The sequence below is a fragment of the Oryzias latipes genome, chromosome 1 (genome assembly GCF_002234675.1).
Source record: "Oryzias latipes chromosome 1, ASM223467v1".
NCBI classification, from domain to species: Eukaryota; Metazoa; Chordata; class Actinopteri; order Beloniformes; family Adrianichthyidae; genus Oryzias; species Oryzias latipes.
In genome coordinates this window covers 27,537,382-27,549,884 of record NC_019859.2, presented here as the reverse complement: position 1 = coordinate 27,549,884, position 12,503 = coordinate 27,537,382, and the positions used below count along the sequence as shown (strand labels likewise).

The window sequence follows — 12,503 nt, the reverse complement described above, 5'->3', positions numbered from 1 at the left end:
GGTGTCCATGGATTACATGAAATCTTTCCACCTTTATCCACCTTTGTCATGGTAGGGATAACACGCCAATGTAAGGGTGGGGTCATCTAAGATAGCACAAGGGTTAATCTTGTGCACATGAGACAACATACTGTGCTCTCAAAACAAAGAACTCAAGCTATTATCTGACTTTGTGGGACTATAGATGTTTTGTAGGATTGTGTGACATGAGACAAAAAGTAAAAAAAGTAGTCTTTAGCATGCGTGAATGAGTCAAGGTGCAAACTTTATCAGTGGTGTTCATTAAAGTTCACCTAGTAGTGATCGAAGTTTAAAGTATGAAGGGTTTTTCTGCTGTTGTAAACAGTTTGCACAAAAAATAGGAATATTGACTCAAATCTATGTTGTACTATTTTGAAACTAGAACTTACTACCTCATAATTGTGACCTAGTTCATCAATCATACATTACTAATGTATGAACAAATGAAAGTTTTTTGGGGGGCATTAGTGTAAAATCTATGCTGAAAGACCCAACCAGGTTTCATCTTCAAGCCCTTTCTGATGGAAGGTTTTCTCTCAAACTCTGAGGATACATGGCCCCATTCATTATTTCCGTCCTCCTGGTCCCTTTGCTAAAAAACAGCCCCAAAGTATGATGTTTCCACCCCCATGCTTTTCAGTAGGTTTGGTGTTTTTTGGATGCAACTCTGCATTCTTTCACCACCAAACACGACGAGTAGAATTCTTACCAAAAGGTTACCGGTATATTTTGGTTTCATCTGACCGTAGGACATTCTCCCAATCCTCTTCTGGATCATCCAAACGCTCGTTAGCAAACTTTAGACGGGTCTGCACATGTACTGGCTTTAGCAGGGGGACACGTCTGGCACTGCAGGAATTGTCGGTGTAGTTTGTTACTTTGGTCCCAGCTCTCTGCTGGTCATTAGTCACTTAGTCTCCCATTGTGGTTTTGGGATTTTTGCTCACTGTTCTTGACATCATCTTAACCCTTGTGCTATCCTAGGCACTTTAACATTGGGAGTTGGGTCATCTAGACCCACTAGACAGTGCTCTGAAGCTTTTTCCTCAATGATTTGTGATCTTCACTGGTGTCCATGGATTATATGAAATCTTTCCACCTTTATCCACCCGTTTCATGCTATGGATAACACGTCAATGTAAGGATCGGGTCATCTGGACCCCATAGGACAGGACAAGGATTGACCTCATGGAGTGAGATCTTGCAGGGAGCCATACATCAATTTCTTCAGACCAAGCTGCTTAAGACCTACTTCAATGAAAATTGTGTTTTTGGTGTTTTTAACATGTTTTGGACCATTTGTCCTTATGATGGAGGACATAAATATATATAAAATCATTTAGGATTCAAACTGCATTTCTGAGTATGTCTTAATTCAAACTGTGATGAAATCAGGAGAAGATTTAAAAAATTCTGTTTGAAAAAGCTCTCAGTTGTGACGCTGCAACTGAAAGGGGCAGTTTAAAGTCTCTGTGTTCCGCTCCATCCTGATGCATTCACTGGCAGACAAAACAATACAGACAGGAATCATTAAATGAGAGGCCAAGAGAAAACTTTTTTTAAGTATTTTAATGCTAGATTTATTTTACAAAAAAAAAAATTAAAAAGCTATGGATGTTTTCCAATAATATCTTTTTGTGCTGAACACAAATCTAACTTTTTTTAGGAATGAGGAGGAGCGGAGCGAACAGAAGATGTGATCTTCACAGGAAGCTCATAACTGTTCCCTTTTTCCCGACTTGGTGAGGCTGCAACTCATCAAACTTGATAACAATCCTGAAAAACCCAAACAAAAAGTCTGTTTTAACACAACATGTTAAACAGAGCAGAATACAATCACAGACAAGTGACATCACATGTCACAATATTGTTTTTCAAAGTAAAAAATATTTGGAAAATATACGATAAATGGGAACTATGAAAACAAAATTGCAGAAGATTGAGTGAGAGGTTTGGTTTTTCTCCTTTTAACTTTTTTTTACATACCTTAATTATCAAATTTACCTTATTGTTTGGTTACTTGTGTTAAAGAAAAACAAACGTGGATAAAAATAGTGAAACAAAGAGTACTAATCATTACTAATCATTTATGGATCTATTGTAAGAATCTTCCCAGTGGTCTTTTTTATTACGATAACGCTGTTATAGCCAACATAAAAAAAAGCAGTGTTGTTTGAAGACATAGTTTCTGCAGAGCGGCACTAGTCACCCGAAACAAAGATGTATGTGGATCTGTTAGTCTACAAGCGGATCCATCAGAATGGAGCAGAACAGGGAGCTTGTGGCCCACCGTTGCTTCTACGTCACAGCTACAATCTTTTTCCAACAGAATTGTTTAGTTTGCTCCTGATTTACAACAGTTTTAATAAAGAAATGCACAGAAATGCATTTTTAGGCTTCGTTTTCTTTATATGTGTCCTTTATCATCAGAAAAAGGCCACAGGAACATGTTAAAAACAGGCTTTTCATCAGCTTACGCCTTCTTCAGTCTCACAAGCTGTTTTCACAGAGCTTTACCCTATTTTCTTAGTGGCTTCTGAAATATGGAGTTTTAGTTTTTAACTCCCTCTGATTTATCGCCCTGTTATTGGACTAAATTTGGACCAATATTCAGTTGTAGAAATTATTGTAACTACTTTGTTGTACAAAGGAGAAGGTTGTCAATTGTAACTGACAATTTCTAATTTGTGGCCATGAAATACGAAATTCCCACAAATTATTACTTTGAGTAAAGGTTTGTGTTTTTTCAGAAAGTCGTGCAGAAATGTGAAGATCCTGTTATGCAATCTTCTGTTATGCTCCAGAAAAATACAGATGTCTTTAAAACACTTTCAGTCCAGTCATGTTTTTAATATTTTGTTGTGGAATTTGTGAACTTTGTCTGGGTTGAACAACGAAGAAATAAGAATTCATAATAGACCAGAGTTAGATAGTTAACTCACTGCAATTAGTTACTTAACTACTGACTAGTAGTTGTTTCTTCTAATTTGTCTTTGTATTGTGGCAACACTCACTACCTTAGAACAACAAAGTGACAAACATCTAAGTTTACATTGCTATCTAAAGACTGAGTTATGTTTGAATAAAGCATCCACTATAAAATGACTCATCAAGCACTAAATAAAAAGTAAGCAATCTTTTGACCAAGACTCACAACACTTAAACATCCTTGACAGCTAAAAAAGGAGAAATTTGTGTATTAAAGACAAAACAAATGTAAATATTTAGGAGTTCAAATGTCTCTCTTATGAGGCTAAACTAACCTGTCTTCAGTCATACTGAGCTCCTTAGTTAGGAACTCAAAGATCTTGGCACTGTGCTGTTTGTTCTTGTCAGCAGAGTCCGTCACAGAAATGGCCGCCACCGACAGAATGACGCACGGCGAGCAAGAGCCAGCCATCAGCATCGGCAGCCCAGGTTTCACCACCACGTTCATCCTCTGAAAGACAAACACTGCATGAGCAAATCTGTTATTTCAACCTCTTATGTAATCCTCCAAGGAAACTTTCACCTCACAGCGGATAAAGTCCGTTATCTTTGAAGTTATCTTCCTATCAAAGGTATTAAGTACAAATACATCCACTCATGCAAAGAAGTTTGGGATCGCCAAACAAAAGGTCTGCATGTACAAAAATTGAATTAGTAACAGATAAATATAATGATTAAGTGAAATCTTTTTCTATTTTGATCAATTTTAATTCTTTTGAGAGCAGAAATTCCTTTACAAATAAAATCCACCCTGTGTAAAATGAGACACTGATCTGCTGTAGCAGATTTACAGACTTAAAAGCTGCAACAAAACCAAGTCAAACATGACATTCTTGTCACCTTTGGTGCACTGACATCCTTTTTCTCCTTTTACTATCGAATATAAGCATGACAACATTGGTGTAGAATCCTTTTTTTAGATCTATATATGTAAATGCAATTATGGACCTTAAGAAATTTTCCTGACTAGCCACTGTTGCACAATGGAAAAGAAGAATATGTGCTTTAGGATGTTCATCAACATGTGCTCAGTTATCGGATGTTTTCAAAATCTAAACATAAATGACAAACTCACTCAAACAAAATCTACAAACCCATTATTTCTGTAAATCATTAGCAGTTTTTTTCTCTTGAAAGCCAAAGAGCAGTGATGAAAGAGCCACATGTGGCTCCAGAGCCTCCGCTTGCAGACATCTGGACTAGACTATCTGTTCTTTTCATTCACTGATTTTTCAATATTTTTATATGGGTGGAAACTTTCGACAGGAATGGTCCATCTAATATAGTGTGATCTGGCTTTAAAAATAATAGATCAAAGAGAGTAATTTAAAACAATACTTCCAAAACAGTTTGTTCTTTTCTTTCAATAACACACACTTTCTAATCCCGCTCCTCCTCTGGGCTTCAGTGACATAAAAGCAATGGAAAATGTCTTCAATGTTAAATTAAATTCAAACTTTATCTCGTTAATTGTGAAATGTTAACCAGACTGGATGGGTTTTTGTTGACAACTTCAAATATCACAGACAGAAATTTTACGTCATTTTTCGGCAGCCGTCGATGACAGCGGCCATCAACTCAAGGACGGTCAAAATGTAAAAAAAAACATTCGTAACTATTCCAGTCAAAGAATATCAAAAAGGGCTAGTTGTTTTTTTTAACCAAAGTCTACAGAAGTTTGTTTTCTTAAAGTCATACACGTTTGTGAAGAAAAGCGCGGTTGTGAACTACGTCCTCACCTCCTCTGGTTTGCTTAAGGTTGAAGCGACGCACGAACACAACTTCTTCAAAAAATCCTCATTAAACGAGGAACCAGGTAAATTGGTCTGGAGCTCCACGAAAGGCATTGTAATATTGTCTTTAGGAATCTGTCTCCTGGACTTTGGTCATAAAAACAAGAAATCCGTGTCAAGCGGATGTGGAACGGCTGCTTCCGGCTGTACCTTTCAGATTAAAAGATTTAGTGTTAGGGGTTACGCGTGAAGAGTGTAAAAGATGTAGCTTACGTCATATTTAGTATCGTGCATTACTGTCGTAGTAACGCAAAGTGTTACGTTTTTCATAATTGAAAAAGAAAACATTTGAAATACTAGTAGGGGCACTCTGGGTAACACCAAGCACACATATCGTCACATTTCCCAGTGGTGTCTGCTGGGATTTGAAGTTTGATTATCTACAGTTGCATTTGCTGAATGCTTTAATACAAATTAAAAAAAAGAATATCAGTATATTTTTGTTCACCTAGTGTATATTAAAACGTATTTATTTACGTGTAATTAGCAACAAATGTAACTGACAAAAACCTACAGGTGCACAGCTTATTTCTTCAAAAAAGCACAAATAATTCTATTTATTTTCTCACTGTTGTTTTCATTTTTTCAATTTTTATTCATTTATAGCTTTTTAGCAATGACCTTTTTTATTGCCTACATATAGTTTGATGTTATATATATTTTAAATTCATTTATTTGTTGTTTGTTTAGTATGTGCGGTCTGCAAAATGGACATGTCAGTCAGAAAAAGATGTGCTAAAAACATTTCAAGCTACTCATAGGGACCTTTTTTCTGTAGAATATCAATTTGGCTGATATGATCATTATATTTAAGATTTGTGACACGGATTAGAATCAGTTTAATACATTTTTAAATTGTTAAAATATTAAGCATTCAAAGCCACGAAGACCAATCTCACAGAAGAAAAAGACAAAAAAATAAAACATCTATGCATGTTGGCTCCTCATGTGCAGGTACACCTCACCTAACAGTACCCAAGCATGAACCTATCATGTCTAACACCAACATTCACAGATAACAAACGCCAAAACTGGCTTTAAAATCTGTCAACCATTACGCTCACAATATGAGAGGCACTCAAATAATCCCCAATCTACGTACAGAAATAATGGTTAGTTACAAAAAAAGGCAGTAGGGGTCAGAATATACACACTTTCTCAAATTTGAAGTTTGAAATTTATACAAGCCAACGTTTCAGTGAATAATCTGCATGCTCATGCAATCATGTAACCCTTTTGCCATCCTAGGCACTTTAACGATGGGATTTGGGTCATCTAGACCCACTAGACAGTGCGTTAAACCTTTTTTCTTCAATGATTTGTGATCTTCACTGGTGTCCATGGATTACATGAAATCTTTCCACCTTTATCCACCTTTGTCATGGTAGGGAGAACACGTCAATGTAAGGGTGGGGTCATCTAAGATAGCACAAGGGTTAAGAAGCAACAGCCCTTTTTTAGTAGTTTTACTTCATCTCTAACATTCATTCATTCCTTGAAAAGAAATAAAAGTTTAAAGCTTTGCTCAATTAAGGGAGTTATTTTCATTTAAAAATAATTTTATAATTTATAATTAGTTTTGTTTCACTAATGAAATAAATGTCTATCATGCTGTGAAAGCAGAAATTGACCTTTATGAATGTGTTTCTGTTCATGGGGATTTATTTTTTTCCACTTTGACCCATCTATCTACTGTACACTTGAATTTTCTTAGTGTTGCTTGTCATTTATTATGGATAATTTATATAAATATAATCAATGAAGTTTTATTCACATTTTCCACTTGTTTTTTCTACCCATCAGATGACTAACACAGCAGATAAAATAACAACTCTTCCTTGGCCAGAATTTAGCCAGCCTCGCTATGGCATTCAGGCACAAATACGGGGGGGGGGGGGGGGGGGGGGGGGGGGTTGGGTGTGCTGAGTGTGACTAAAATTCTTAGAAAACCACCCCATGATCATATACAGTAAGTTCATCTATCCATATATCTATGTCTGATAAGTTTGATGTTGAATGCTCCTCTTGACACTACCCTCTGCATTTAACCAGGCTTGGAACAGGCACAAGCACAAGCAAGACACTGTTCTTTGTGCCCTGCTGAAACTGCATTTCTGTTCTTTGTATGTCTGTCTGTCTATTTGTCTATCCGTCTCTCTGTCCATCCTTACATTTTTTTAATTTTATTTTTTGTATTCCTTGTGTGGTTTTTGCGTTTTTTTTGTGTGTGTGTGTAGGTGAATGTGTTTTTGTGTAGTTTCTATTTCTTCAGTTAAATGTGGATTTTTGCGGACCATCACATTCGGGGGTGGGGTGGGGGTTGGAGTCACAGCATTTAGGAGGGCATCGCCCCCCTTGCTCATGCCTATTTCCGGCCTTTGGATAATGTGTTTGATGCCTTCGACCATCACATAGAACACATTACATCCTACTAAGTGTGTGAAGGAACTGCCCGTTTGCAAGTGTTGTTTTCGTGCAGAATCATTGACATGCTTTTACTTTTGGTGCATCTGAAAAATCTTCTGACAAAGCAGAGCAGTGGTGTAAAATAATCAGGTCAATGCAGGAGTCAAAATTCAGCTCAGTTGTCATAAATATCAATCAGAGGACCATCTGTGAAGTTTGGCTGAATAGATGTAATTACAAAAATTGTACTTCAAAAGCATAAATCTGGTATTGACTGACAGAACCTTCAATTATGGTCTTACTTCCTCTGATAATTCTGCTCATAGCCATAAAGAGGATTATTGTGTAACTTTGATGCAGCTGATGGTTAAGTCAGTACAATTGTAATAAAATATTTGTATAACAAGGATGAACTGAGAAATGAACCAATGCATTTTATAACTAAATTGACACAGAACACAATGTTTGCAGGTGTGACTGTTTTTAATTCTCATGGAGCAATGCAATAGTCAGAACACAACTAAAACATGTCATTAAAAAAACTGGGATTAGGAGCTTTGTCTTTACTGTTCACTGTGGATCCCAACACATACTGTTTTAAAATAACATGTTTTTGGTGTTTGGGAGGGGCTTCACTGTTGAAATGTTAGTCTACATATGATGTCCTGTTTACCCAGGGATGATCCTCACTTAGTGGCTGCCTGGGTTATCGGGATTTAAGTTCCCTTAATTCTAGTCTTTACTCCCTGTAGCAAAATGTGAGTCCTGTATTTTCCACACCACTAGACAAACTTAAAAGCCTCAACAAAAAAAAGCAACAGTACCCCTTATAATCCAGAGCACCTGATCTATGGGTTCATCCTGGTTGTGCTTACCGATTGGAGAGGTTCACTGCGCTGTCCAATGTCAGTCTGTTTTTTTACGTGTGGCAAACAAGTTTGGGTGTTATTGTAAATACTTGAGCGTGGCTAATGTTTAGCGGTGTCGGACTATGTTTTATTTTTACGTTTTTCTGACAAGCCTGGGAGTTAGCATGGTCACAGTAACATTTATTTTAGCGGAATCAGTGAATTTGGTAATGTGGCTAACACTTCTGTGTTACAAACAATGTTGGAAGTTAAAATGCAGCTTTGTCTTAAAAGTTGAGTCATCCCTTCTGGACTAAAAATCTTCCTTATTGAACTGTTTCTAATGAGTACTTTTACTTTACTTCACTTCACATTTTACTTTGACTTTTAAAGATTTATAATCAAAAACATCAGTCTTACTCAGCTGCATTTGAGGATTCAAAGCATCAGCCTAAGTCTCATTGTTGCCTAAAAGATCATAAAGAGTTAACTACCGGTAGTTTTCTACAATTGTTTCCACTGAAAAAAAATCATGACTATGATTAAAAATAATACTATATCAGAAAAAATGTACATGACACTGTTTCAAAAATCTTCATAGCATATGAAGTATCAAAATGTAATAAGGAATCAGGAATCAGGAATCAGGAAACTTTATTGTCATTTTATCATGATAAAACGAAATTAGGCTCTCTGGTCCCGGGCCAGCCGTTTACATTCAGACATAAATAATATATATCAATAATAATGTCAGTAAATATCAGTCTGTTATGGTGTGGTTCCTGATGAGTATTGCACAGAAGTATTTTTCAAATTGCACAGTATTTTATGTTAAGTATTGCACAGCCCTGTGATATTGCACTTGGGAATTAGCTTCTTGTCCATAGAGGGGGGGGGGGGGGGGTGCAGTGATCAACCGGATAATTTGTGCAAATTATTGATTAGGAAACATCATGAATTTTTGGAGATTAGAGATCAATCACTTCAACCATCTTCAATAATTGATTAAGTAATTTTATCATTATAATTATAAGGTAATAGTGTGAAATAAAAAATGGGCCATATCCTGCCGATTGCCTTGGTAATTCCATCTTCTGCTGCCTGACTGACAGCCGTCCTTCTGGTTTTAGAGTCTATAAATTCTCTTCGCTGTAATGTCTGCAGACATTGTTAAGGTCCTTTTCCTTCCGCAGCTGTTATCGAATGTTGTGGTCAAGTTGTCTGCAGGTCAGAACTCTCTGCAGCAAATCTGGGTCACTTTTGACTGCTACAGATAGCGCAGATCCCAGGCGCCATATTTTTGATATTGGCTGGATATTGGCTCTTTGATTAATTACTGCATTTGTTGGCTCAGACGTCCGTGATCAAACACTTCTCCCAAGTCCTTCATGTTGTTGACAACCAGAACCTTGGACCGCTTCATTGGACCAAGTGGTTTAACAATGCAGCCTTTTACCCAAGTGTTCTGAATCTGCTTACGGTTCCTGAGAAGCCTGGCACCTTTGGCAATTTCAGCAGATGGTCAGTCAGATAAACAATTAGAAATAACAAATTGTACAATTAAAATGGATTAACAGAAATGTCTTTTCATTTTCACAATGTAACTGCATCAATTGACTCAAAAATAAAATGATAAAATCCACCCTCCAAAATGCTTTTTTAGTTTGCAAGTCTTGGCTGGGTCCTTCCTGTGTTGAGTTTGCACGTTTTCCTTATACATGCATCTGTTTTCTTAGAGGGCTCTGGCATCCTCCCACATAAAGCATGCTTTATTGGTATGGTGTCTCTGAATGTTTACTTAAGTGTACGGTTGTGCTTGTTGTCTCTGTGTTATCCTGCGATTAACTGTCCAGGGTGTTATCACACCTTCACCTTTCAGAGCCGGGTAGGCTTCAGCATCTCCATGGCCCCAAACAACGAGTCATAGAAAATGGATGGATGGACAGTAAACATTGTTATACATCTTACAAAACATGTTTGGTACATGATTCTCAGGGGATAGAATGTATTGCTGCCCTTAAACCCTTTTACATCGGAACTTTAGCCCCTGTGTTTGCATTCTTTGGACTACATTAACTCTTCAACCATTTATGCATGGCGTATTTTCAGTGGATTTGCAAGACTAAGCAGTAGTAAAGTGCTTATGTAACTTGGATCAGCTGATTATGTCGCAGAGAAAAGCAAGTTGCACTTTGCTAATGTAAAGTGTTGCACAAAGACAATATGAGAAGCCCCTTTTTTGCCGTCTCAGAATCAACGTATTCGTTTGGATCGTATAAACAGACAGAGAATTAAGGTACATCAAAGAGTGTGTGTTATTTAGGTGTCACCAGCTACATCTCCGCAGTTGAGGGTTAAATCAAGAAAAGGGAATCCACGTCATAGATCAGGGGTGTCCAAACTATGACCAACTGTGGCCCGCAGCCCAGTTTTTATTGGCTCGCCGCAGCAAATTCTAAATTGCAATCGAATTTTGCCCACGCCTCCAGTGTGAGTGCCACTTTTTTGGTATTCTCAGTTTTACCTCCAGGTGGAGCTAACAGTGCTTTCCGCTAAACAAATGAAGCAAAGAAGAATCTTCACCACAAGCATTGACTGTAAACACAGCAAAAGAACTGCAAAATAGCGAAAGAGTGCAGAAAAATAAAGACACATTGGGAAAAATTAAAGAAATGAATGGAAAGTTTGTCTGTTTGATTTGCAAGGAAGCCGTTGATGTGGTGAAAGAGTATAACATCAGAGCTACACGTCTTACACCGGTGCCGAATGTCACAGAAAGTCAAGCAAATGGCAGCGAGCCTGCAAGCTCAACAACAACTTTCTTTCCGAGCCAAGAAAATACAGTAAAATGCCACCGAAGCAAGCTAGGGAGTTGCTAAAACTATAGCGCAGCACGGCAAACCTTTCTTAGAGGGCGACTTCATAAAGCAGTGTCTCATAAATGACACAGAAAAAATGTGCCCAGAAAAAGTGCAGGACTTCAACAACGCAAGTTTTCCAGTAATACGGCGGTGCGGCGAATCCCGGACTTGTCTTTTAACAAGGCAAAGAGCAGCTGGTTCTACACCCATATGCCCACGTGAACGCCTTCTGTGTAAAGCTCTACCTGTTTGGGACACAACTGCCCTCACTGTCTGAAATCAAGTCTACTTTTTCAAAGGTTGACCTTTCTGCCAAAAGGAGAAATCTGTGTCTGTGATTGCATATTTTCTGACAGAATTCAACCTGTGTTTCCAAGATTTTTCTGTCATTGACGGAGAAATCAAGCTGTTCTCAACACCCTTTTCAGTGGCAGGGTTTCGTTGCAGTAAGAGCTTATTGAAGTGCAGTGTGGTGATTCTCTGAAGAGTCAACATCAGCTTCTCTCCCTCCCTGACTTACTGTATATCAGAGTTTGGATAAAGCCAAATTTCCTCTGATGAGACTCCACGCAAAAAGAATGATGAGCCTTTTCGGATCAACATACATTTGTGAACAAACCTTTTCTCTGTTAAATCAGAACAAAAACCGACTGACAACCAGAATGACTGACAGCCATCTCTGTGAAGTTCTCAACCACCAAACTTTCTCCTGACATATCAGCCATCATCCAGTCCAAAGCACAGCATCACTGCTCCCAGTAAGGCCAACGTATGTATGTTCCAAAAAGGACAAGCTTGTAGATTTGATGTGAGAACCTGTAATATAGAACTTGCACACCAAAAATCTGTATCTGTGTGTAAAAATCTGCTGCTGTGAACGACAAATTCCCATTTGCATGTGTTCATTCAGAGTTATAACCTCAAATCTGTGATTACAACTGCTCAAATGTGCTTCTGCGTGTGCTCGAATCTGCTGGCGCAAATCACAAGTGCGCTACAACTGCGCTCTGAATTCTGACACATTCCTTGCGAGAAACTTGTGTCAAAACGGATCTGTGTCCGAAAATGGAACTGGGGGGGGCTAGAGGAGGTGGAGTCAACCAATCACTGCACCATCAGTGCAGCACTCAGAGGACTTGGTAAAGTTAGAAAGATCTTCACAGATTCAGACTTCCTGCTTCAATAACTCTTCTGATAAACGTTCAACTGTGACAGAGTATCTCAATCATTTTGCAATAACACAGAGAGTGAACTAAAAATGCATTTATAAAAAAAAAGTCAGTTTTTTCCTGCATTTTAATGAGAAATGCTCTCTTCGTGCTTTAAATGTAGACATGCAGCTAGACAGCTGCCAACGTACCGTCAACAGGAAAATCATCTTTGTTGTAGCAGGATAACAGGGCCAGGGCTATTGAGCAGTTTTATTATAAATCATATGGAATAACATTTGAAAAATAAATATTAGATTAGACCGCGGCTGTCGCGGACCTAGGCGCTGGGTGACGGCTGGGTCTGCGTGAAAGGAGCCCGCTGGACGAGGGCGGTGCGCGGCTTTCACGCAGTGTGCAAGTTCTCACATTCTATGT

The 12,503-nt window shown here is 38.1% G+C and overlaps 1 protein-coding gene across 1 annotated transcript; it reads right to left on the bottom strand.

The window, feature by feature from the left end:
- Window positions 1–1,572: 1,572 nt before the first annotated feature.
- Window positions 1,573–4,957, bottom strand: LOC101166691 (D-dopachrome decarboxylase). Its single transcript, XM_011478667.3, has 3 exons — window positions 4,749–4,957; window positions 3,285–3,460; window positions 1,573–1,797 (listed from the first exon to the last, which is right to left on the bottom strand). Exons 1-3 carry the CDS (start codon window positions 4,854–4,856, stop codon window positions 1,725–1,727), a joined length of 357 nt encoding a protein of 118 aa, XP_011476969.1. The 5' UTR covers window positions 4,857–4,957; the 3' UTR covers window positions 1,573–1,724.
- Between the last annotated feature and the right edge of the window lie 7,546 nt (window positions 4,958–12,503).